This window comes from Myodes glareolus, chromosome 6, assembly GCF_982192425.1.
Source record: "Myodes glareolus chromosome 6, mMyoGla1.1, whole genome shotgun sequence".
In the NCBI taxonomy this organism is placed as follows: domain Eukaryota; kingdom Metazoa; phylum Chordata; class Mammalia; order Rodentia; family Cricetidae; genus Myodes; species Myodes glareolus.
The window spans coordinates 47,389,222-47,415,626 of NC_142031.1; the positions used below are offsets into that span (position 1 = coordinate 47,389,222).

Here is a 26,405-nt window from a genome sequence, read left to right on the forward strand (position 1 = left end):
ATGGCTTACCTCAGCCCATGGGCTTCCTTTCAGTGTCTGCACCTTGCTTCTCTGGTTTGATCTTTCTGTGGGTTGTCCTGTGCTCCTGCTCTTACTTTAAGCTCTGTGGTTTACACCCCTTACCACACTCTCTGTCATCAGTTTCTTTTTGAAACACCAACTGATGTAAACCTAAACGTGTGAAAAAATTTTTAACACTTCTTCGTTTTAACCCTTTGAAGTGTGTAGTCATACGTAACTGGCTTCACTCTCTGAAACTGTGAATGACTTATGATGGGACTCTTTTTCTGTGGCCTCAGCTTCCAAACCGGAGAGGAGCATGGTGTCCCCTGGTGGTCCAGGTGTGGCTGTTTGTGTCATCCCAGCTGAGTGAAGGCTCTCTCCACTGCACGTAGGCCCCTTCCGTTGGTGTTAAATTTTACTTCTGTCATGGTCTTCAGAGAAATGACCACTAAGAAAGGGGAGGAGGAAGGAAGCCTATGCCACCTTCTGAAAAACAGTCTCTAATTCAACATCCATCAAAAGCTGTCTCAACTCTGGGGACTTGAAGCCATGTTTTCTTTCTAGTGAGAAAATACTCATGAATTTGAGCTCAAAAGTATCCAGACCTGTCTGTGCACACTCAACACTCACGACACTTAGCAGAAGGCTCCCCTATGAGGAATAGGCCTTCTTTTATGTATGTGACTCTGTTTACAGGTTTGAGTGCTACTCACCTCAATTAATTTGGCAAATTAATTAAGGAGACACGGCATGCTTATCTTCAGGACAGAAAGTGCTTCCTGCCATGGTGACAACAGAGAGGAGTAAAAGATGCCCAAGAAAGAGAGACTAACCTATTAACACCATTAAGGTAGATGTGAACAATTAAATACTAGAGTTAGTCTACCATATTAGAAAATAAGCCTTTCATCAGGGTGAATCTTGGGAGTCAGCAGTTGATCTGCAGATCCAGGAAGTTAGTACTTGTGCTTTGTAAACCATATAGCTCTGCAGTTACTAAAAGTTGTTCTTGACGTGTCTGAGCAGCCATTGGCATCAGCCAAAGATGAAAGTGGGTTCCAAAAAAAACTGCATATAGAAGTACCAACATTTAGATTTTACATAATTTCCATGTGTTACTAAAAATGATATTTCTGATGTTATAACCATTTTAAAATGCCAAGCAACTATTAATGTTTATAGCTCTACAAAAAGTGGGAAACAGGCTGGAATTGGCCCACAAGCCGTGGTTCTCAACACCTAGATTAAGGCAAGAGATTATCGTGTTTCTTTACCTTTGCCTAAGGCTGGAGAAAATGAGAATGAAGGTCTCTATACACCACTAAAAGGGCTTGCATGCACATATTTCACTGTGGGGGGTCATTTTTGAGGGCTGGATCTTTTCCCTTCTTCAGTCTCCCCTAAGGTTGTCCCTGTCCCTGATGAAGCAAATGCTTGTGCTCAGATACATGGTGGCCACCCCAGTGCTGGAAAGTTCACTCTTGAAATAGAAAGCATGGCCTGCAAGAAACGTGTTTGCATCAGGAGCTACAGCTAGTGCTGGGACATAACAACAACCAGTCAGAACCTCACACTCTAGGAGTTGCAAATTATCTTGAACAGATACAGCAAAATTCCTGGACAGGCAACACCAAGGTGAAGAATAACACACAAGAGGAATCTGGCAGCCTTTTTACTTTTCTTCCCTGCTAAAGTTCATGTTCCCACAAAATTCATATAATGAAGCCCCAATCCCTGACGGAATAGAACTAGGAGGTGAGACTTTTGCCATCACAAGGAGAGGAAAACAGATCTATCTGTCGCCCACTTCCTATGTGAGGATTCAGTCACACCAAGCAGTACATTTACAGGAGATTGACAAGTGTCTGGGGGAGGGGCTGCTGGTGATCCAGGGAGAGCATTCTGAGTCTGGTACAAAAGAGCACCACTAACACTTCACTTGTATTTGTTCTGGAGTTTGTAGAGAGAGCACAACTGCAGAACGTGATTCCCAGTCTGTAATAATCCGTTAGGTGCTGAATCTTTAACAAGCAATGTAGTGATCAATGTCTTTAAATTTGTTGCCAATATGTAATTTGCTGAAGGCACTATTTGCTGTGAACAAGTTAACTGATTTTGATCCTGAACACACCCAATCCTAATTACATGGTCAATGCCTGGACTATGTAATTTGTGGAATGTTCAATATAGATCTTTGTTCAATATAGACACTGCATCGGGAAAAGCAGGATCTTTGGAGATAGCAAGAGCTGGCCTCAGCTCTCAGCTTAGCCAGTTATCAGCTCCTTCTGGTCTTTGCCAACCTCCTTGTCCACACTGTGCAGCAGATACCATCATGGGAGCCTTCTATATCAGAAGAGGGCTCAATGAGACCATGGACTTGGCAGTGTTACTTCGCACTTTGGAGTGGCTAGTGTCAGTTGCCTGTACTTTTTAATTCATTGTACATGGTCTATCAGATACAAGCCCCAGGCTTGGTGTCTGTGTCACTCTCTCATGTCCTGAAGAAATGAAAGCATTTCAGAATGTTTTACAGAAACATTTGTCATCTTGTCCTTGCTGAAAGGACAATGTTAGCCCTAGTGGAAGGAGAGAGGGAAGAAAAAGGCTTTAGGTTCACACACACACACACACACACACACACACACACACACACAAACGTAGAGGATGGGGTGGTGGGGATTAGGGAAGAGTCACAGAAAAGGTTCACCTGATGAAGAATTCAAGTTTTCAAGTTTAGTAGAGGTCACAAGCTTTTTTAGAGCCAAATCACTGCATGGTGCGAAGTTCATACAAAGCTCTAGGGTCAAACAGACCCATGCTCAGAGCCTGACTTCCATAACTATTAATTCTAAGTTTCTTAACCATTTAGCAACTCAGTTTTCTTTCTTTCTTTAATTGATTTTATTGAGCTATACATTTTTCTCTGCTCCCCTCCCATCCTCTCCCCTCCCCTTCAACCCTCTCCCATAGTTTTCCATGCTCCCAATTTACTCAGGAGATCTAATCTTTTTCTACTTCCCATGTAGATTAGATCCATGTATGTCTCTCTTAGGGTCCTCATTGTTGGATAGGTTCTCTAGGATTGTGATTTGTAGGCTGGTTTTCTTTGGTTTATGTCTAAAATCCACTTATGAATGATACATATGATATTTGTCTTTCTGGGTCTGGGTTACCTCACTCAATATGATGTTTTCTAGCTCCATCCATTTGCCTGCAAATTTCAAGATGTCATTATTTTTTTTTGGCTGTGTAGTATTTCATTGTATAAATGTACCACATTTTCTTTATCCATTCTTCAGTCGAGGGAAATTTAAGTTGTATCCAGGTTCTGGATATGACAAACAATGATGCTATGAACATAGTTGAGCATATGTCTCTGTGGTACAATTGAGTATCCTTTGGATATACACCCAAAAGAGGTATTGCTGGGTCTTGACATAGGTTGTTTCCTAATATTGAGAAATGATATCCAAAGAGGCTGTACCAACTTGCACTCCCACCAGCAATGCAGGAGTGTTCCCCTCACCCCACAACCTCTCCAGCATACATTATCATCAGTGTTTTTGGTCTTGGCCATTCTTACAGGAGTAAAAGATAGAATCAAAGAGTTGTTTCTCTGATGACTGAGGATGTTGAGCATTTTCTTAAGTGTCTTTCTGCCATTTTAATTCCACTATTGAGAGTTTTCTGTTTAGGTCTGTACTCTATTTTTCTATTGAGTTATTTGCTCTTCTGATGACCAATATCTTGAGTTATTTGTATATTTGAAGACCAGTCCTCTGTCTGATGTGGGTTGGTGAAGATCATTCGCATTCTGTAGGCTGTCGCTTTGTGTTGTTGACCATGTCCTTTGCTTTTCAGAAGCTTTTCAGTTTCAGGAGGTTTCGTTTATTAGTTGTTTCTCGCAGTGTCTGTGCTGCTGAGGTTATATTTAGGAAGTGGTCTCCTGTCCCAATGTATTCAAGTGTACTTTCCACTTTCTCTTTTATGAAGTTCACTGTGGTTGGCTTTATGTTGAGGTCTTTGATTCATTTAGACTTGAGTTTTGTGTATGGTGATAGATATGGGTCTATTCATTCTTCTACATGTTAATATCCAGTTATGCCCTTCTTTGGGATTTGCTGCTGTGAGATTATCTATTGTCTGCATTTTTGTGGATGTAGCCAACTTCCTTGGGTTGGAGTTTTCCTTCTAGTACTTTGTGTAGGCCTGGGTTTGTGACTAGGTATTGATTGGATAAATCTGGTTCTGTCATGGAATATATTGTTTTGTCCTTTTATGGTAATTGAAAGTTTTGCTGGGTATGGTAGTCTGGGCTGGCATCTGTGGTCTCATAATGTCTGCATAACACTTGACCAGGATTTTCTGGCTTTGTTTCCATTGAGAAGTCAGGTGTAATTCTGATAAGTCTACCTTTATATGTTACTTGGCCTTTTTCCTTTGCAGCTCTTAATATTCTTTCTTTTTACTGTATGTTTAGTGTTTAAATTATTATGTGGCAAGGAGACATTTTTCTTTGATCCAGTCTATTTGGTTTTCTGAAAGCTTCTTGTATCTTCATAGGCATATCTTTGTTTAGGTTGGGAAAGTTTTCTTCTACAATTTTGTTAAGTATATTTTCTATGCTTTTCAGTTGAACTCCTTCTCCTTCTTTTATCCCTTATTCTTAGGTTTGATCTTTTCATGGTGTCCCATATTTCCTGGATATTTTGTATTAAGCTTTTATTAGATTTAATGTTTGACTGGTGAGTCGATTTCCTCTATTGTATCTTCAGTGCTTGAGATTCTCTCTTCCATCTCTTGTATTCTGCTGTTTATGCTTGCATTTGTGGTTCCTGATCATTTCCTCATGATTTCTGTTTTTATACCCTCATGTTTTCTTTATTGTCTCAATTTCAGTTTTCAAGTCTTGAATAGTTTCTTTCATATGTTTGATTACTTTTTCTTGGTTTACTTTAAGGGATTTGTTGATGTCCTCCAATTTTTTGTTTGTCTTTTCCCCCATTCCTTTGAGGAAATTTTTCACTTCCTCTTTAAGGGCCTCAAACATTCTCCTAAAGTTATTTTTTAGGTCATTTTCTTCTGCTTCATCTATATTTGGTTGTTCAAGTCTTGCTGTTGTAGGGTCACTAGTTTTTACTGGTGTCATGTTGCTCTTTGTGGTATTGCATGTGTTCTTACCTTGTTTACCCATCTTTTCCTCTAATTAGTGTAGTTGAGGCTGTCTGTGATTCTGGTGATCAATCTTCCAGGTGCCAGTGGATCCATGGCTTAGACAGTTGCTCCTCGTAGTGCAGTCAGGGCCAGAGTTCCAATCCCCTCACTGGTAACTTTGTGTTCCTGGAGGTCACTTAGTACTCCCGAGGTTCACTCTGTAATTCCACAGGTTGTTCGGGCCTGCTCCCACAAAGAATGATTATTTGGAGCACTTTCTGCTGAGGTTGCTGCCTCGGGCCTGCTCTGGCAGAGGTCCTGGCTCAGGTCTACTCCCTCAAAGATCCCAGACTCACACCCAGACCTGCAGATGTCTCTGATTCTGGCCTCAGTGGTTGCTCCCTTGTACCTGCTCCTGAGGAGTTCACTATCTCAGGACTGCTCAGGCCTAGGTCACTGGCTCAGACCTGTTTCTGTAGATGTCCCTGGTCTGGGCCCGCTCCAGTGAATGTGCCTGGCTTGGGCCTGGTCTCACAAAGGTCTCTGACTCTTGTCTACTTCCTCAGAGGTCCCAGACTCGTGCCACAAGTTAGTTTTCAAAGGAGAAAAATGACAACAGCTAAATTTGCTGACAGTTTACCCCATGGCAACACTCTTCATCTAAATTCTCAAGACAGTCCCCATGATAAAGAGCTACCAACTTCATTTGACAGATGAGGAAGCCTGCTAAAGGGCCTGTTTGTTAGAGATCCCACAGCAGGGTTCTGTGGTAGATAGCCTAGTGCCTTGGTAACCGTTGCACAACATCTCCAGTCCCAGCAAGGCATGAGGAGGAGAAGAGGTACCGAGAAGGGCCCAGTAGGCCCTTGAGACAGTACTATCATGGGACTGTCCTGGTTCCTCCTTTTCCCCACTGATAGTCTCTCCCTGGCTGTTCAGTTTTTTTGTTTTTTTTTTTTTATCCAGGTAGAAGGTGTTACTATTCTTGAAATTTTGTTCTGGTTGAAAGGAACTTTACTCCAGAAGGAACACCACCAGTTCAGTCTCAACTCAAACACACTGCTAATTTTTCTGTTGGGGAAACTGGGTTGGAGTGACAGCAGCTGACTTCTGTGGTTGTACTGACTGATTGTACTCCAGGCTAAAGGCAAATTTATCAAGTAGGAGAGAAAAAATACAGACACGCACACACACACGGCATGGGGTTGATTATTCTCTTTTTCAAGTGTGCTTGCCTTTCTCAAGTTCAGTTGTACTATATTCAACCACTGTCTTATAGTTGCTGCCTATTTATTCTATTTGTTCAGCTTGTGTTTTGACATCAAATGAATAGCATTGCCTTGCCTGGTTTGTTGAACAACGCTTACCACATCCCAGATACTGTATTCGCATTGTGACTTTTAGATAAATGAGATGTGCCTTTGCTTCAAGTAGATCATACCAAATAATCACACTTCAATCTAAGTTCAGGACTGGGAAAAAGATAAAGCTTGCTATTTGTACCTGTGGTTTGTGTTCTTACAGGACCTTCATTTTCTTTGTGGCCTACTTTTCCTCCTTCCAATAAAAAAGAGAAAAGTAATCACACATACCTTGAGTTTTAACTTAAATACTATGTACAAATGAAACATGAGTTAATATATTTTAAAGTTAAGTTAGGAAATAAATTTTCTTAGTATTTTTTATCTTTTTCATTTCAAAGTATCCATCTTTTTTTACTCATGTGCCAAAAGAATTCATGTTTGCTTTTAAATAAAAGAAAAAAGAAAATATTAGATTATAGTGAAAAATGAAATTAGCCTATAATTCTATTTTAAGAATTATTTATTGGCTTTTAAAGATTTTTCTACTTTATATACCTGTATTTATGTGAAACTGTTTTTCACCCCTCCCTCCATCAGTGCCTGTTGGGACATTAGACATCTGGTACATGAAACAGAACATCAGCTCTAACAGACAACGGGTCTCTCTTTTCTGGAAGGTAAGTTTTCAATTTAAAACTCAAGGAGAGTATATACTTAACTGAGTATGAGAACATTATGGTTTCCATATGGCACGGGAGCTCAGACAATTCCATGATACCTGACGTAATATCATCAGCACTCTGGCCCAGTTCCCTTCTCCAAAGTTCACATCCGTGCTTTGTCCCACTTTGCGCCAGGCATTTCTGCCTCTAAACTATACCCTCCCCTTCTGCCACCGTGCTTCCAAAACTGTGCTTGCTCAGCAGAGACTTTCTATCTAACTGAGTCATCCTCCGGGGGAACAAAAGATAAGAAAATTGTGAGTGTGGATGTTTAGGAATTGTCCCCACAGTTATTCAGAGAGCAAAGGTTTTAAGAAATCCAAAATAACCTAAATGATAGTGGAAAGGATCTCCCCCCCCCCCCCCCCCCCCCCCCGCCGCCGCCCAGCAGAGCCTACCTTTCTTATGAAGAACCAAAGCTTTCCCTGGGCTAAAAGTCACCATGACTACCTCATTTAGTTCTCACACTCCCAGGAGTTAGGCTCTAGATTCGCCTACCAGATGGAAAACCAGAGAAAGACAGTGCATGCCTAGGGTCATCCAGCCACTAGGCGGAGATGGGGAGTTGAGAGTCTCCGTGAACCTTTTTGTACTACTTGATGAGCCATCTTTGTTGACTCAAAATACTGTTTGAGCTCAACTAAACACACACACTGTATATGCTACATGCCCACAGGACACATTTCCAAGTGAAGTGTACTATATTTTATTTCTCAAAGCTTCCTGCCAACTCCCACCACCACACACACAGTGTCCAGTGCAAGAGAATCTACTAAAAATAACTTGTTGCATCATGACCAAGACCTTCTCTTTGAAACTAACATTGCAGTTCATAATGAAGCTGCTTTCAAGAACAATGGTCAAAGAAGGATACACTGAGAGCCCTATTTGTAAATGAGACATCCAGCTTGGGTATTTTGTAATTAGGCCCAGCTGGTACTGCACTGGTGGGAAGTCTCGAGGGCAGGCATGTGAGTGTTTTTTAACAGCACTGGAACAACCCATAACTGCAAAGAGGGGCACTAAGGAAGTCCAAAGTAGAACTCCCCCAGCCTGCGAAGACAGAGGCAGAACGAAAGGAAATGTAAAATTGGTCTTGCACTTTTGTAGAGTGTTTGCCTTAGAGAAACGAGTAGGTACTGAGTGGGTGGAGCCCCTGGAGGGAAGGAGTATGTGTTGGTGCAGGTGTAAGTGTGTGCACATACATATCCGTGGGTGGATGGGTGGGTGCATTATGAGATTATGTCATGTATGTGTGAATGTGTTTGCATGTATATAAGAGATAAGTATGTATGGAGGCAAGTATGTACATAGGAGTTTGTGACTATAAGGGAGTGATTGGGTGAGCATGTATGTAGGAATGTGTGCATGCAGGTATGTGTGTATATGAGTGAGTGAGGTTGTGAATGGGTGGAAGGTTTACATATGTGGGTAGAGGGTGGTGTACAGTGTGTAGATATGTGCTTGAATGAATGTGTGGTGTGTTAAGGTGAGGAAGACTTTGTATCGGAGTGCAATTTAAAGACGCCAGGATGAGCCAAAGGGGAACTAAAAATCTGAGAGAAGATCTGAGGGGTAAGAAATCTACTCACAACAGGAATCATCTGACTGTGTTTCTTTATTCTTCTCTCTCCAATCCATCATTCTTCATTGTTCCCCTGAACTTGTTCTCCGTGTTCTACCTTGTTCTTAGTTTTACCCATTACTAACTTCCCAGTCATATATATCTTTAAAACCAGCAATTCCCCAGCCCTATAGATTCTGGACTGAAACTCTCTTGTCCTGTAGAAAATCAGATAAGGGCTTTCACACACACACACACAGAGAGAGAGAGAGAGAGAGAGAGAGAGAGAGAGGTCCATGGGAGTGGCTAGTACATGTCTGGTGAACTCCTTAATTGAGAAAGTTATTTAAGAAAGAAATTAAATCATCAGGGAATTCTAGAGGGGAAGGTTGGTTTTCTATGCTAGCTATATTTTTAGGTGGTTAGAAAGATTTAATTTCAGTAAACTTATGAATAGGGAATGGATTGTTTAAATCAGAGCGCCACTTTTCTCGGGATGCATAGAAGATACCACCAGGTAACTAGGCAACCTATGTAAACAGTCAGGTAGAAGCCATGGCTCTTGATCAAATAGCACATACACCAGACACTGCAATTTCTACGGGCCTAGGTCTAGAGTTAGGCTTACTGCTCTAAGCAAAGAAGAGACCCAGGCCTCTAAGTTATCAGTTCTGGGCTATGTTGTTATCAGTCGTTCTGATCATGGGTGTTATGGGTCTTTCTCTGGACTGCAGTTAATTACCTCTTCTGCTGTCCTTGAAAACAAAAGAGAATTAAAATCATCAGTAAACGGAGGTGAAAATGAGCATAAGGAGTTAAGAATCTTTTAAGTGAGGTAAAACCAGAGCAACAGCTTAAGCAGGTAATAAATATGCTATGCCTGGACCCTAAGCTCTGACAAAATGCCTGCTGATAAAGATAATTGCAAGAAGGTAGATCTCTGTGCTTACCTAAGAGAGAGGAACAAGGCCTGGCAGAGGGAAATAGTTCTCTAGTGCTGAGATTAAAAGCATGAACCACTACTGCTCAGTTTCTATGGCAAACTAGTGTGGCTACTGGGATTAAAGGTGTATATCACCGCTGCCTGGTCTGTAAGGCTAACCAGGGCAAATGTTTTACTCTCCGATCTTCAGGAAAGCTTTATTCATTAAAATACAAGAGAAATATCACTATATTTTAATAGTTCTGGTATCTTGTTAATCACAGCTGATTCTTCAGCCCCAAATAACCAGAACCACAGGATCTTAATTCAAAAGCAACAAATGGCCCTGACACAGTCTTTAAATTTCCCTCTGAAACTTCACAAGACAGGCCTCCATCTCCTACACTAGTCTTAACATTATCTTCCAAGCTCATAAAGAACATCCCAGAGAGTTCTTGGCACTCGACAGTTCTTCTAACACAAAGTTCCAAAGTCCTTCCACAATCCTCCCCAGAACATGACTAGATAGGTCACAGAAATACCACACTCCAGGCACTAATTTGTCTTAGGGTTACTATTGGCAATACAAAACACCATGACCAAAAGCAAGTCAGAGACGAAAGGGTTTATTTGGCTCACACTTTCACATTGTTGCTCATCACTGAAGGAATTCAGGACAGGAACTCAAACAGGGAGGGATCCTGGAGGTAGCAGCTGATGCAGAGGTCATGGAGGGCTGCTGCTTATAGGCCTGCTTCCCCTGGCTTGCTCACACAGATTTCTTGTAGAACTCAGGACCACCATGAGCTGTCCACCCCCACTGATCTCTAACTGAGAAAATGTCTTACAGCTGAATTTCATGACGGCATTCCCTCAACTGAGGCTCCTTCCTCTCTGATGACTCTAATGTGTGTCAGGTTGACACACAAAACCAGCCAGTGCAAAGAGCAACAGTAAAATGTTGATGGTTTGTTGTAGGAGTCCACGCTCTCCTCTTTCTGCTCCAGTTCTTGCCCTATCACAGATGAATACAGCCTATCCAAAGACAGTTACTTATGGGAAGAAAGGTTGCTCTTCCCCAGTTGCTAATGACACATTTCAGCTGAAAGGCAGGGGGTTCTAGTTAGTGAGCAGAATGTGGCCAATGACAAAAATGAGACAATCGGGGGCAGAAAGTTACCAAATTAGAAAGCAGAAACAGAAGGGGAAATAGAGTTTTGATTTCATGAAAGGCTCCCTTATTTTATAGCATTTCTAGATGCAAACTGAGATAGAAATCATGATGTCTGGGCAACACCCATGAGATTTCTTTCTTGATTCGGTCAGCTCAGAAGCAGACCATCCAGGGAACAGGTCATGTGAGTGCTAACTGGTGCGGCTAAGAGTCCATCCTCTAATCTAGATAGAGCTGTGATATCTGGTTCAAGTTCTGTATCTCTGTCATGTGATCCACGTGTTTATGTGTGCCCATCCACAGGTGTCTGTTTGAACATGCATGTGTGTTTATGAGTCTATGTGTGTGTGGACCTGTGGTGTCTCTATGTGTATGTTTGTGTTATAATTTTTAATTTCTTTTTGACAATTTCATACGTATATATAATGTTGAGATTTTTATGTCATAAATACACACAGTGTATTATGCTGAGATTCACACCCATGTCTGTTGCCCACCCACTCCTGCCCGCTATACTCCTTGTTTCTTTTTTTACTAGCCCTGCTCCTACTTTCACGTCTTCTTTCACAAGTATGTGACCCACTGAATTTAATTGAGGTTGCATGCATAAGCATGGATATAGAGTGATTTATCGAAGGTTGAGCAATTTACCAGTGGCTACACCACTGAAGAAAATGACTCCCCTGCCACAGCAACTCACTATCAATCAATTGCTCCTTAAGGAGGGGTAAGAACTCATGTGTCCGTCCCCTAATCTCACACATATCTTCTTCAGGTGACCACAGCTACTGTTTCATGATTGCAATTGCCATGTCCTTGTCCTTCCAGAAGACTGTATAACAGCACTCTTCCTCATCACACATCTTTCTCCTTCCTCTTCCCCATTTTCACTGGACGTTGAAGGGAATGATACAGATGCCCATTTAAGACTAATTTTGTAAGTTTACTTTGTATCCTGCCACTTTGTTCACGGTTATTAGTTCCAGGAGGTTTTGTGGTAGAGTATCTTATGTACTAAATCATAGTGTCTGCAAATATGGAAACTTTAAGTTCTTCCTTTCCTGCTTGTATTTACATTTATTTCCTTCTCTTGTCTTATTACTCTAGCTATGACTTTATTTTGAATAACGGTAGGAAAACGACCGCCCTTGTCTTGTTCATGATCTTAATACGTTTGCATATATAGCCTTTCTTATATTGAGAGATATTTTTCTCCACCCCAGTATTCTCCTGGCCTTTTATGGCCATTTTCTGTATCTATTGCAATGATCATGTGATTTCTGTCCCTTGCTTGTGTTGAACAAACCCTGCGTCACTGATGTAAAGCTAAATTTATCATGATGAGTGATATTTTTGTTATGTTCTTGTATTATGTTTACAACCTTTTGTTGAGAATTTTGTTTATTTATGCTCATCAGAGAGATCATTCTATAGTTGACATATACTTTTCTTTTGCTGTTATTTTTATCTGCTTTTGGTAATAGAGTAAACTGACTTTGCAAAGAGTTTGGAACTCCCTTTCCCTTCCATTTTACAGAATAATTTAAGAAATTTTGGTTGTAGTTCTTCTTTAAAGGCATTGTAGAATTCTGCAATGAGTCCATATGAACCTAGGTTTTTTTTATTACTGCTCCAATTTCATTGTGTACTATAGGTCTGTTTAACTTATTTTTTTTTCGTGGTTTATCTTTTGTAGGTCATAAGCATCCAGAAATTCATCAATTTCCTTTAGATATTTTCAATCTAGTGAGATGTAGCTTTTAAAGATATATCCTTATGATTTAATGCATTTCATTATTATTTCTTGAAATGTCTTCTTTTCTTCTCTAATGTTACTATTTGAGTTTTTCTTTTGGTTAATTTGGCTAAAGATTTGTTAATATTGTTTATCTTTTCAACTAACCAGTTCTACTGATTCATTTCCTAATATCTCAATTTTAAAATTTGTTAGATGTTGAAGTAATATTTGACTATATTATACTAAAGAAAATACAGTATTAAGATTAATCTCACCAATTTTTCTTTTTAAAGAAGAATATCTTTTATTTATTCTCTGAAAATTTCTTACATGTTATGGCGGTTTGAATAGGAATGATCCCCATAAACTCATGTGCTTGAGTGCTTAGCCATAGGGAGCAGAACTATGAGAAGGTGTGGCCTTATTGGAGTAGATGTTTCTTTGTTGGTGGAGGTGTGTCACTACACAGCAGGCTTTGAAGTCTCAGATGCTCAACCCAGGGTCAGTTTGGCAGTCTCTCCCTGCTGCTTTCAGATCCAGATGTAGAACTCTCAGCTACTGCTCCAGCATCGTGTATGCCTGCATGCCACCATGCTTCCCACTATGATGAAAATGGACTAAAAACTCTGAACTGTAAGTCAGCTCCAATTGCATCTTTTTCTTTATAAGAGATGCTGTGGTCATGGAGTCCCTTCACAACAATAGAAACCCTAAATCAGACAAGTTGGTACCAGGAACTGATGTATTGTGGTATGCCTAACCATGCTTTTGTTTGGAGGAATGCAGACTTTGGGATTTTGGATTAGAAAGTATTTGAGCACTTTAAGTGGGACTTAATGGGTCATAGTAATAGGCGCATGGAAGACAGTGGTTTTGAGGGTGATTTGAACTCTGGCAACCCGGCTCAAGAGGTTCCAGAGGAGAAGAATTTTAGTATGTGGCCTAGAGATGTTCCCATGATATTATGGCAAAGAACATGGCTACTTTTTGTTCTTGTCCAAAAACTCTGCCTGATGCTAATGTTATGGGTTAGTTCCATTAGCAAAGGAAATTTCAAAAAAGCCTGGTATTGACTCAATCGTTTGTTTACTAATGTCCATGTTTACAAACGGAGCAAGATGAGTGAGTAAAAATACAAAATGGACAGTTCAAAGAGAAAAGGGTACCAGGATGTGGGATGGAGCTAAATTCTGTGTTCAAGGAGATAAACAGATGAAAGAAAAGCCTGATAGTTATAATAAAGGGATTGGAGACTTCCGGGCTAAGTCTTACAACTTGTGAAAAGGAATTAAAGAAAAGCTTAAGGTCCGGTGAGGTTGTATACACCTTTAACCCCACCAATGCCTGGCTAACCACTAAGCTAACAACCCTAACATATATGCAAAGGACCTAGTGAAGACCCATGTAGGCTCTGGTGATTGTTGCTTCAGTCTCTGTGAGTCCCTATGGATTCTGCTTAGCTGATTCTGCGGGCCGTATTCTCCTGGTGTCCTTGACTCATCAGACTCCTACAATTGTTCTCTGCATCTGCCCAGAGGTTCTCCAAGCTCCAAGGTCTCTGGGCCATCCAGTCCCCACTCCCACTGCCCAACTCCCATTCCTGGACATCCAGGTATGATAGGGCATGGGTTCCCAGTCATAGCTTGATCTCCAATTAGACCAGTAATTAGTTGGCCATCCATCCAAGTTCTGCAGGCCCATTGTCCCAGAACATCTTGCAGTTAGCAGGATAGATTGTAGGCTAAAGGTTTTGTGGCTGGGTTAGTGTCCCAGTCCCACTACTCTTTGCCTGGTTACAGATGATGGCCAATTCAATCTCTGTATCCTTTACTAGGAATCTGTGGTGGTTTGCATAGGAATGACTTCCCCAGACTCATGTGTGTTTGAATGTTTGGCCCATAGGGAGTAGCGCCATTAGGAGGTATGGCCTTGTTGGAGGAAGTATGTCACTGTGGAGGCAGGATTTGAAGTCTCATGTGCTCAAGCTATGCCCAGTGCTTCTTCTGCTGCCTGTAGATCAATATGTAGAGCTCTCAGCTACCTCTCCAGCACCATGTCTGCCTACATGTTTCCACCATGACAGCAACGGACTAAACCTCTGAACTGTAAAACATCCTCAATTAAATGTTTTCCCTTATAAGAGTTGCTTGGTCATGGTGTCTCTTCACAGCCATAGAAACATAAACTAATACAGAGTCCTCAATAAGGTGATTCTAAATAGAATCCTGGGAGTTTCTACTGCACTAGGTTTTCATATTGCCCACCCACCCAGTGCCCTCCAATTCCAGTCATCTTTCCCCATACTGTCTCCTTCCATTCCTCCACCAAACCTGATTCCTTTCAAGAATGATCCCATTCACACCCACTCCCAGTACATCTGCAAACAATTCTATTCTATTTCTCCTTCCCAGGGTATTCTTGTATCCCCCTTAAGTCCTCCTTGTTCCTTAGCCTTTTCTGGGTATATGGATTGTAGCATGATTATTATTTACTTAACTGCTAATATCCACTTATTAGTGAGTACATACCATGTTTGTCTTTCTTGTTCTGGGTTACCTCACTCAGGGTGATTATTTTTTTCTAGTTCCATCCATTTGCCTGCAATTTTCATGATGTCATTGTTTTTAACAGCTAAGTGATACTTTATTATGTAAATGTACCACATTTTTTTATCTATTCTTCATTTGAGGGACATCTAGGCTGTTTGCAGTTTTGGGCTATTTATGAATAAAATCACATAATAAAATGAACATAATTGAGCAAATATCTTTGTGGTGGGATAGAGTGTCCTTTGGCCCTTTGGGTGTATATACCCAAGAGTGGTATAGCTGGTAAACTGATTCCCAATTTTCTGAATCAACCACCATGTTGATTTCCATGGCTCAACAAGATTGCATTCCTACCAACAATGGAGGAGTGTTTCCCTTGCCCCACATGCTCACCAGCATGAGTTGTCACCTGTGTTATTGATCCTAGTCATCCTGACAGGTGTAAGATGGAATCTAAAAGTAGTGGTGATTTACATTTCCCTGATGGCTAAGGATATTGAACATTTCTTTAAGTTTTTCTCAGCTATTTGAGGTTCCTTTATTGAGAATTCTGTTTAGAAATATGTGCCCATTTTAAATTGGATTATTTGGTTTGCTGATGTCTAGTTTCTTGAGTTCTTTATATATTTTGCATATTAGCCCTCTATGGGATAGGGTTGATGGAAATCTTTTTTCATTCAGTAGGCTACCATTTTCTCATATCGACAGTGTCCTTTGCCTTACAGAAGCTTTTCAGTTTCATGAGATCCCATGTATTCATTGTTGTTCTCAGTATCTGTGCTACTGGATTCTATTCAGGAAGTTGTATCCTGAGCCAGTGTGTTCATGGCTATTCCTTACTTTCTCCTCTATCAGGCGTAGTGTATCTGATTCTATGTTAAAGTCCTTGAGCCACTTGGACTTGAGATTTGTGCAGAGTGATAGATATGGACCTATTTGCATTCTTCTACATGCTAACATCCAGTTATGCCAGCACCATTGTTAAAGATGCTTTCTCTTTTCCATTATATAATTTTGGCTTCTTTGTTGAAAATCAGGTGTCCATAGATGTGTGGATTTACATTTGGGTCTTCAATTTGATTACATTAATTCACCTGTCTGTTTTTATGCCAATACAATGAGATTTTTATTACTCTAGCCCTGTAGTAAAGCTTAAAATCTGGGATAGTGATACTTCCAAAGGTTCTTTTATTGTACATGATTGTGTTAACTATCCTGGATTTTGTTTGTTTTTTGTTTGTTTTCCCATATAAAGTTGAATATTATTCTTTCAAGGTCTATGAAGGATTGTATTGGGATTTTAATAGGGATTGCTTTTGGCCATTTTTACTATATTAATCTTACTGGTCCAAGAACATGGGAGATCTTTCCATCTTCTGATACCTTTTCCAATTTCTTTCTTCAAAATACTTGAAGTTTTTGTCATACAGATCTTTTGAGTTACACCCAGATATTTTTTGTTTGTTGTTGTTGTTTTTGTTTGCTTGCTTGCCTTTTTTGAGAAAGGATTTCTCCATATAGCCTTGGTTTTCCTGGAACTCACTCTGTAAACCAGACTGGCCTAGAACTTACAGAGATTCACCTTTCTCTACCTCCGGAGTGCTGGAATTAAAGCATGCACTGCAAAGCAAAGTATTTTATATTATTGTAGCTGTGGTGAAGGATGTTGTTTCCCTGATTTCTTTTTCATCTTATTTATTGCTTGTATATAGGAGAGATACTTATTTTTCTGAGTTAATCTTGTATCCAACCACTTCATTAAAGGTGTTTGTTAGCTGTAGGAATTTTCTGTTAGAATTTTGGGGGCCACTTATGTATACTATCATATCATCTGCAAAGAGTGATAGTTTGACTTCTTCTTTTCCAATTTGTTTCTCCTTGATCTTATTTAGTTGTCTTATTGCTCAAGCTAGAACTTCGAGTACTATTTTGAATAGATATAGAGTGCACATCCTTGTCTTGTTCATGATTTTCGTGAAATTACTTTGAGTCTCTCATTTGATGTTGGCTGTCTACTTGATGTATATTGCTTTTATTATGTTTAGGTATGTTCCTTGTATCCCTGATCTCTCCAAGGCTTTTGTCATGGAGAGGTGCTGAATTTCGGGAATGGCTTTCTCAGCATCTAATGATATGATCATGTGGTTTTGTTCTTTCAATTTGTTTATATCGTGGATTACATTGTCAGATTTTCATATGTTGAATCATCTATGCATCTCTGGGATGAAACTTACTTGATACTAGTGGATGATATTTTTAATGTGTTATTAGATATGGTTATGTTCATTTGATTCAAGAATTTTAAATTTTGCTTCTTGATTTCTTGAATTACACATTCATCATTCAACAGTGTGTTGTTTAATCTCTTTTAGTTTGTGTTTTTCTGTAGTTTCTCTTGTTGTTCGATTCCTAGTGTTAATTTACTGTAGTAAGATAGAATACAAGAAGTTATTTCAGTGTTTCCATATTCATTGAGATTTGTTTTGTGTTCTAATATATTATCTATTTTATATAGTTTCCTGGGCTGTATTTGTTACTATAATAGTATTCTTTAGTGTTCAGGTAGAGTCTCCAGACTTCTTTCAGACATATTTGATCTATGATAAAAGTTAATTTCAGTGTCTCTCTATTTTTTGGCATAACATATCTTTTTTAAAAATATTTATATATTTATTATGACAATATTCTGTCTGTGTGTATGTCTTCAGGCCAGAAGAGGGCACCAAACCTCATTACAGATGGTTGTGAGCCACCATGTGGTTGCCGGGAATTGAACTCAGGACCTTTGGAAGAGCAGGCAATACTCTTAACTACTGAGCCATCTCTCCAGCCCCCGGCATAACCTATCTTTGAGTGACAGTGGGATACTGAAATCACTTGCTATTGATGAGTTGTGATTAGTCTGTGCCTTTGCATCTAGTAATATTTGTTTTGTGAAACTGGATGTACCTCTGTTTAGTGCTCAAATACTTAGAACTATTAATGTCCCTTGACGAGTTGTCCCTTAAATTGTTATGAAGTGATTTTGATCTTGTCCGACGAGGTTTGGTTTGAAGTCTGTTTTTTCAGGCATAACAATATCAAGACCTGTTTGTTTCTTGGTTCCATTTGTTTGGATACCTTTTTCCATTTTCTCACCTGCCTTTGATGTTAAGTGTGTTTCTTAGAAGCAGAAAAAGAGTATTCCTGTTTTCTAGTCAAATCTTCTAGTCTATGTCTTTTGACTGAGGAACCAAAACCATTAATATTTGGGGTTATTATTGAAAGGTGTAAATTAATTCTTGTCATTTGTTGGTTGTGCAGTGCTCAGTGTTTTCTTGGTCCTTCTATGTACAACAACTGTTCTAGCTTCATTTATTCTGTCCCCCTCAAAGCCTCTTGACTGACTGTGCTTCTTTCTCTTCTGTCCATAATATTCTTTCCAGCATCCTCTATTGAGCTGGTTTAATGTTCATAAATTCCTTTAGTCCTTTACCTCCTTTTTTATAGGAAACTTTTCTCTTTTTATTCTTCAATTATGATTGATAGTTTTATCATGTATAGGTAGTCTTGGGATGACATCTGCGGTCTTATATAATTTGAAATATGTCGTTCTAAGTGTTTTAGGCTTTTTGCTGTTGTTTTTGTTTTGTTTTGTTTCATGACAAACTTTCTCTGTTTAGCCCTGACTGTTCTGGAACTCACTCTGTAGACTAGGCTGACCTAAAACTTGGATTCTCAGTTTTCTGCCTCCCAAGTGCTAGGATTAAATGACATGTACCATATTGCCTGGCTCTTGTTTCTGGCTTTTAAAGTTTCTATGTTTGCTATGCCTTCAGCACAGCATTCTTCTCCTTCCTTTTCTCCCATAGTATACATCTGCTTCTATTGGCATCTGAGGATGAAGTGTTGGAGGGTCAACCTCCAGTCTGAAAAGCAAGCAAGATCTCCATGTGGTGTCTGGGAAGGTGGTCGAATTTAGGGTCATAAGTAACATTGGCCAGACAAGCAGATAGGTTCTCTAGATGGTCTTGCAGGGCTGGGGATTAGCATTCTAGGAACAAGGTGTTTGCTGCTGGCCTAATGAACTAGGTTCTCCACTCTGTCCTGTGACAGTGAGGGGCATGTCAGGGCTGGCGGATGTGCTAACCTCTGGCCTCATGAGCAAGCAGTACTCTCTGTGTGACTCTGTTGCAGCTATACGTGTTCTTTATCAAGGTGTTTAACCTCCCGTACACACTTTCCTCATGAGTAAACTTAAGATAATACTAATGTATAACACATGAGGCTACCATAAAGATTCACGTGGTAATTAAGAAAGTCAGGATCACATTCCTGTTATGAGGCAAGCATTGTGCAAGCCCATAAGGACACAAAGGTGAGCTGATAGTCTGCAGGGGAGGGGAGAACACAAACCTGGAAGGTTTCAGTGGAGTGGTGCTTAAAACTTGAAATCCAAATTAGAACACAGCTGCCATGTGCCTGTAGTCCCAACTACTAAACAGGCTGAAGTAGGGGATCATTAAGCCTAGGAACTTAAGGCTAGCCTGGGCAACATAGAGAGACCTCTTCTCAGGAAAGCAAACAAACAACAATGAACCCTTCCTGTTATTTCTACACTTTGGACTGGGGTTGCTGATTGTAAGTCACGAATTCCAAAATGAAAGTACTCAGTTTGTGTAAGTGGGGAAGGGTTGTTGTTGTTGTTGTTGTTGTTGTTTTACACTTATTTCCTTTGGGTCATGTGCATGTGACATTAATAGAATTGATGTCTATCCTCTCCTTCCACCATGTGCATTTCAAAAATTGAACTCAAGTGATCAGGCTTGTCAGCAAATGCCTTTACCCACTGGGCCGTCCTGCCAGCCCTGTATTCAGTTAACTCACAAATTATATGGACTTTATGATCATTTATGGCATTAATAGAAATTTCGTAGACATCTAAACGACAAATCAAGAATTTTTACTATCCTTATTTTGAAAATAGGGATATTATGTCTCAGAGCGATAAAATAACTGTGTGCAATAGATGTTACACAAAGACGTGAAAAAAATCAAAGATGTTTCCTACTGCGATTCGAGGGTGTGGATGCAGTTCAGCATGAAGAGCACGTACTAGCATGCACAGGGCCTGTATTCAATCCCCAGTGTCACCCATGCACAAAACCAGCAAGGATCCAAAGCTGAAACAAAAGGAAAGGAAAGCTGTGGCTAACGTCCCTACGCCTGAGCTTTCAAAGGGGTATTGATTTCTGCTGCTCTTCTTTGGCATGAACAAAACTCTAATGTCCTTCCCTTTCTGTGGTTAGGTTTCTTCTTTTTATTATTTGTACTCAGTGCTACTAGAAGGGATCCAGATGTCAGAAACCAGATGGCAGAAACTGGCAACTGCACACTACAGATAACGCCCCTCCCTGACATCCACCAGGGGGCGTTCTATAGACTCATAAGTCTCTCTAGGTATGGCTTGAGAGGGTCGCTCAGCTGCTCTAAGTCAGGCTCACACCTCAGAAAGGGAAGCAAGAAGATCTAAACATAACAAGCAATGTAAAGCTCGTGATTAACAAAATGTTATTTTCTCCCTTATCACCTTCTCAAATGAGTAGCACTGGCGTACGAATATGTTTATCTGCAGAGTCAGTCAGTCCGTCAGGATGGCTATCTTCAGAGTTCACGGCTCTTCTCCCGTGACTCAGAGCCTTCTGGCTCTTGAAGAAACACGCCTGTCCCCACCCTTCCCAAATTGCTAAATGCATGCCTTCTGTTGACACTGCATGTCAGAATGCATCATAACGCCATAGCTGGAGAAGGTGTTTTGCGACTTTGGGCTGGGAGGGTGACCGGGATTCCATCTGTAAATTGCAGCAGCCTGAACCTCCTCCCTGTCTCATTTACATTTACTTATTTTGTGTCATGAGGGAACAACACATCACAGCAGAGGGAGAAAAACGCTACAGATGAAAGCAAGTGTCGGTTACAGAAAGGCATCCCCTCAGCTATCACTCACTGCATCCTTTCCTGCCAGCCCTATATGTTCAGAGATAAGAGTATCTATCACAGACTGTCCCAAGATCTCTCCACCAAGTCATTGCTCAGAAGTTAACTGCTCACACAGCTCCCTCCATTCCTGCCAGAGGGTGACTTCCCCAACAAGCATTTATTTCATCTATGTTGCTTTTCTCCTCTGATGAAGACCAGGTTTATTAATTTGATGTTTGTTAGAACATCAAACTTTAAAAAACATTTGTGTAGCTGGGTGTGGTGGCACACGCCTATAATCCCAGAGAGGGGAGCACTAACAAAGTAAAAGAAAAGAAAAAGAAAAACTGGGGAACATAATCAAAAGCAAGCAAATGCTTATGTAATCCTCACAACAGGCAATGAGATTGACTGTGATGGACGTAATGGACACCTGAAGTGATAACTTCAGGGAAATGCTGAATGTTCTCCAAAGGCTCCCCATCAGCACTGCTTTCACCCAGTACACTGGACCAGGCTAAGATCTAATTTAGGACTTATGGACCAAAAGTTTCCCCCAAAAGACTTGCATTAACTAAGCACCAGAAATGGCAATATATAGAGCTGAGTTCATTGATTAATTACAGTAAGAATGTAGCTAGTGGGCCAATCAGAAGACATGACTCAGTAAATCAGAACATTCTCTCTCCAGTACTAAATGTCTCAGAATCCAAATTGCAATCAGGACGGCAATTTATGCACTTAAAGTGGAAGAATTGAAGTGCGCCAGCTGTTCATGCCCAAACCCTTCTGACAGATAAACTGCATAGAAAATCAAATTATGCAGCCTCTTTGTAAGCACGGCATTTGCTGGTCCTCAGGTGCGTCTTCCAGCAAATAGTCTCCTGGCATGAATGGGTAGCTGTGCCCAGAAAACTATGCCACTTAAGTCTGTTAGCCAAGGCTTCTTCCTGCAGTAGGTAAGGATGGGCACTGCCAGGGTTAGACTTCACAGCTCTTCAGGTCTGTGTTTCCATTTGCCATGGCCATTGTACAAAACAAGAGAAAAATAACAGTTTCTGCTTACTGTGTGACTTTGTTCCCAAATGATCTCAATCAGAATTTTGCAGTTTGGAGCTAGGTTCCTAGCACACATGGCTAATTCAAGTTCCTAAGGGTCATTTTACTGCTTTAGCTCCTGAATGTGGTGGTTTTGATGTTCCAAGCAGTCTTGCACTTTCTATATTTAAAAAGGCATCCTCACCAGGAGGTGGTGGAACACACCTTTAATCCCAGCATTTGGGAGGCAAAGGCAGGTGAGTCTGAGGCCAGCCTAGTCTATAGAGTTCTGGGACAACCAAGGCTACATAGAGAAACCCTGTCTGAAGAAGCAAAGGGACAAAAATGAACCCTCTCCCACCACTCCCCACCCATGCCTGGCTTTCTCTGAGTGTCTCTCTGTGTCTGTCCATGAGTGTGTCCCTCTGAGCGTCTCTTTGAGTATGGTCTCTGTCTCCCTATGAGCATGTTTCACAAATTTTAAAACAAAAATTCAGAGGAACTGAGTGCTTTCCCTAAGATCTGAGTGTCAGTAAATTCGCAGCTCAGAGCCGGTGCGGCTACAGTCTGACTTCACAGCTCTCCTAAGAGGTGTTTACCATCAGTAAGCTTCATTTTGAAGAAAGAAAAATCAGTGTTTTAAAGAAGTATCTTTTGAAAATGTTAACCAATTTTTTTTTACTAAATAGCAGGTGTGAGGTTGTGAATCACTGAATGAAAGTGTACAGTGGAGATGAGAAGATATAAATAAATAAAGCACTTAAAGTCAGTCACCTGCATCCGATTCGGGTGGTTCCGGCACAAAGAGCATCCATGATCTTGTCTGAGAGTAAGGCTACGTACCTGTGTTCTCTTGCAGAATCTGAGTTCCTCAGAGGCAAGGGGGGAAATCCTCCAGTACCAGGTGACCTTACAGGAGGTAACAAGAAAAATTACACTGCAGAACATTACAGCACACACCTCCTGGACCGAGGTCATTCCCAGAACTGGGGCTTGGACTGCATCTGTGTCTGCAGTCAATTCAAAAGGCTCTTCTGCGCCCACTCGTATTAACATAGTGGACCTGTGTGGCACTGGTAGGTACCTAGTCTCATTAACACTGCCTATGGGAAGTTCTCTCCCTCACCTTTTCTCTCCTGCAGGTGCAGGCCAGAGTGTGGTATGAGCAGCCAAGAGTTTAGATTTTGGAGTCAACAACTGCCCTTTCCTGTTATCCTGGCAATGTCCTTGAGCAAATGAATTATAATTAACCCTCTGAGCTTCAATTTCTTCATAAGATGGAGATTATACTTACTGTCTTGCAAACCACTGTAAGATTACAATCTTACATATGTATTAGTAACATTATATTAGAGTAATATTTTCCAATTAGACTAGTTTTTACAAATTTAATAATAATATATATTGCTAAATTCTGGACCAAAAAAACAGACTTATATTTAAAAACTGAGTATTAAAATGAAATTGTGACCTTAGTGAAACTGTGATAAACTTTTGTTCTTTATTATATACATTTAAATATGTATCTAATTGTCTTAAAGAAAAAATATCAACTAGATGTAGAGTCTCACATTTATAATCATATCTTCTATAATTACTTCCTCAAAGAAAAGACCATAATTAGCTAAGAAAGGGATCTTAAGCTGTGTCTCAAGGTCTACACTGTAGAAAAAAAAAAAGAAAAAGTCTAAACAGGATAAAACACTGTATTTGGACCCTCTCTTATAACTTAGTGTCATAATGTTATGTATACATGGGCTCAGCAATCATCAGTTTGAAGAAATTTCTGCCAAAAGATTGTTATTTTTAAGATGTATTATTTTATGTGTATAGGTCTTTTGCCTGCATGGATGTCTGTATACCATTTGTATGCAGTGCCTATGGTGCTGGAGAGGGCATCAGAACCCCTGAAACTGGAGTTACGAATGGTTGTGAGCCTCTATATGGGTGCTGGGAACCTAACATAGAAGATCAGCCAGTGCTATTAATGACTGAATCATCTCTCCAGTCCCAGAACATTAATGTTTTAGATGCAACATTAAATCTTGATTATATTTTAAGAACACGTGATGAGCACAGCTGGAAGAAAGTACCAGTAAACATGGGTATCAGCTCCATTTGGCATTTGAGTTAGGAATTGCTCCTCAGAGTCGGTCTGACTGAAGGCCTGACTACTGTGGCTCATTTGCCCTCTCACATGATAGCTCAGGGTGGTGACGTCAGTCAGTCTCCAGGCTCCTTTCTCGTTCCCTCTGCCAAAGCTGACGTTCGTCCTCACATGGAAATGGTCCAAAAGGCTGCCGAGCTCTGGCTGTTTCTTTGTAGGCAGCAGAATAGAGAGGAGGCAGAAGGGAGTGGCCCCAGAGCGCAGGAGCTCACCTCAGTGCACAGCAACTTTCCACTCGCTGCTACTTGCTGGCCCTCACCACTCACCTGACCACACCCAGCTGCAAAGAAGGCTCAAGAGCCACATTTCTGGCAGCCACGCTTCCTTCCTGAAGAAGATGAAAAGTTGTTTGGTAGGAAAGACACCCAAGGAAAAAGCGTGAAGGGAAAGATGGATTCTCTAACTATGGGGAAACCCTTCCAAGTTCATACACAGTGAAATAATTTTAACTTAAAAACACCATAAGTGGTAGGTGTGATAGTGAACACCTGTAACCCAAGCAGGAGGCCTGGGCAAGATGTTGGCAAGTTAGAAGCCAGTGTAGACTCTGTAGTAAGATCCTGTCTCAAAAAAAAAAAAAAGAAAAGAAAAAAATGCAAGTAAAGCTTAAACTGCAAATAATAGCTTATAAATAAATATATATGTGTATGTGCATCATACATATCATACACATGTGTGTATCACATATATCATATTTTATCATATTTTAGCATAGAGTTGATATTGTCTATATATTTGTCTATATTAATCTTTTTAATTAATTTTTAATTAATTTGTACTTTTTTCAAATACATAGAATATCAGGGATATAAACACACAACTCAAAAAAAGAAAGTACAAAAGCCCAGCCTGTATAGTTCAGAGATCACTTTTTAATATATACAAGACCCTAAGGTTGATCCCCATTGCATCTCCATGACCCCCCAACTATGATAGGAAAAACAGAGCTATAAAAATGTTTAACTTAGCTAGCAATTAATGAGATGTAAATTTTGAAAAAGTGTGAAAAATCAAGTCAAACTGACAGAGTGAGAAGAATGAGTGTGTTCCATGTTGATGAAACTGTTTTGTGTGCTGTTGGGGGGGGTGCAAATTGGCACAACTTTCTGGAAAACAATTTGTCAATACATAAAAAATGCTAAATATGAACATGCCTTTTGACCAGAGAATTTCACTATTCAATATTCCAGACGAACCCGGGATGCAGAGTGAAACTGTCTCAAAAATAAATAAGAAAGGAGGGAGGGAGGGTGGGAAGGAGGGAGGGAGGGAGGGAGAAAGAGAGAGAAGTTTATCCTCAAGAAATAATAGAATGTTAGAAGTGTAAATGCAGACGTTCATTGAAACTGCTTAAGGTCTGTCGAGACGGCTCAACAGGTAAAGGCACTTGCCCAAGTCTGACATCCTGAGTTCAATCCCCAAGACCCCGCAGGTGGAAGGAAAGAACTGACTCCCTCAGGTTATCCTCTGGCCTTCAGACCTGTGCTGTGGTTCATGTACATGCACAACATGTATACATAAATAATAGATTTTTTTAGCAGAATTTTTCCTTGAAGCAGTATAACAATATAGATGACATAAACATACAATAGAGAATAGACTGGTAAATATGTCTGACCTTTGCCTGTCTTAATCACACCCTAGCATATCACTACTGTTCCATTTTACATTACAAATCACAAAGTAGTCTCTTAAAAAGATACATGGTCCGAGCATATGGAAGGCAGAGGCACGCAGAACCTCATGAGTTCAAACACAGCCTGGTCCACATAGGGAACTCTAGGCCATACATGAATACGGAGAGATCATACACACACACACACACACACACACACACACACACGCACGCACGCACGCACGCATGCGCACACACACACACACAAGCACGCACACACAAAGATAATTCCACTTTAAATCTACATTTATATGAGCAGATTTCTTTCTATACTTAAAAACAAAAAGCAGAGCCAGACAGTGGTGGCACACACCTTTAATCCCAGCACTCAGGAGGCAGAGGCAAGAGAATTTGTGAGTTCAAGGCCAACCTGATCTAAAAGAGTTAGTTCCAGGGCTGGCTCCAAAGCTACAGCAATACCCTGTTTCGAAAAA

The 26,405-nt window shown here is 40.4% G+C and overlaps 1 protein-coding gene across 2 annotated transcripts in view; it reads left to right on the forward strand.

Moving 5' to 3' along the window:
- The window catches only part of Il12rb2 (interleukin 12 receptor subunit beta 2), a 78,532-nt gene that overhangs the window by 27,356 nt on the left and 24,771 nt on the right, over positions 1–26,405 (forward strand). For both annotated transcript variants that reach the window (XM_048439977.3, XM_048439978.3), the window contains 2 exons: positions 7,062–7,141; positions 22,989–23,205. In XM_048439977.3, coding sequence (XP_048295934.3) covers positions 7,062–7,141; positions 22,989–23,205 — 297 coding nt within the window. The remainder of the gene's footprint in view (positions 1–7,061; positions 7,142–22,988; positions 23,206–26,405) is intronic.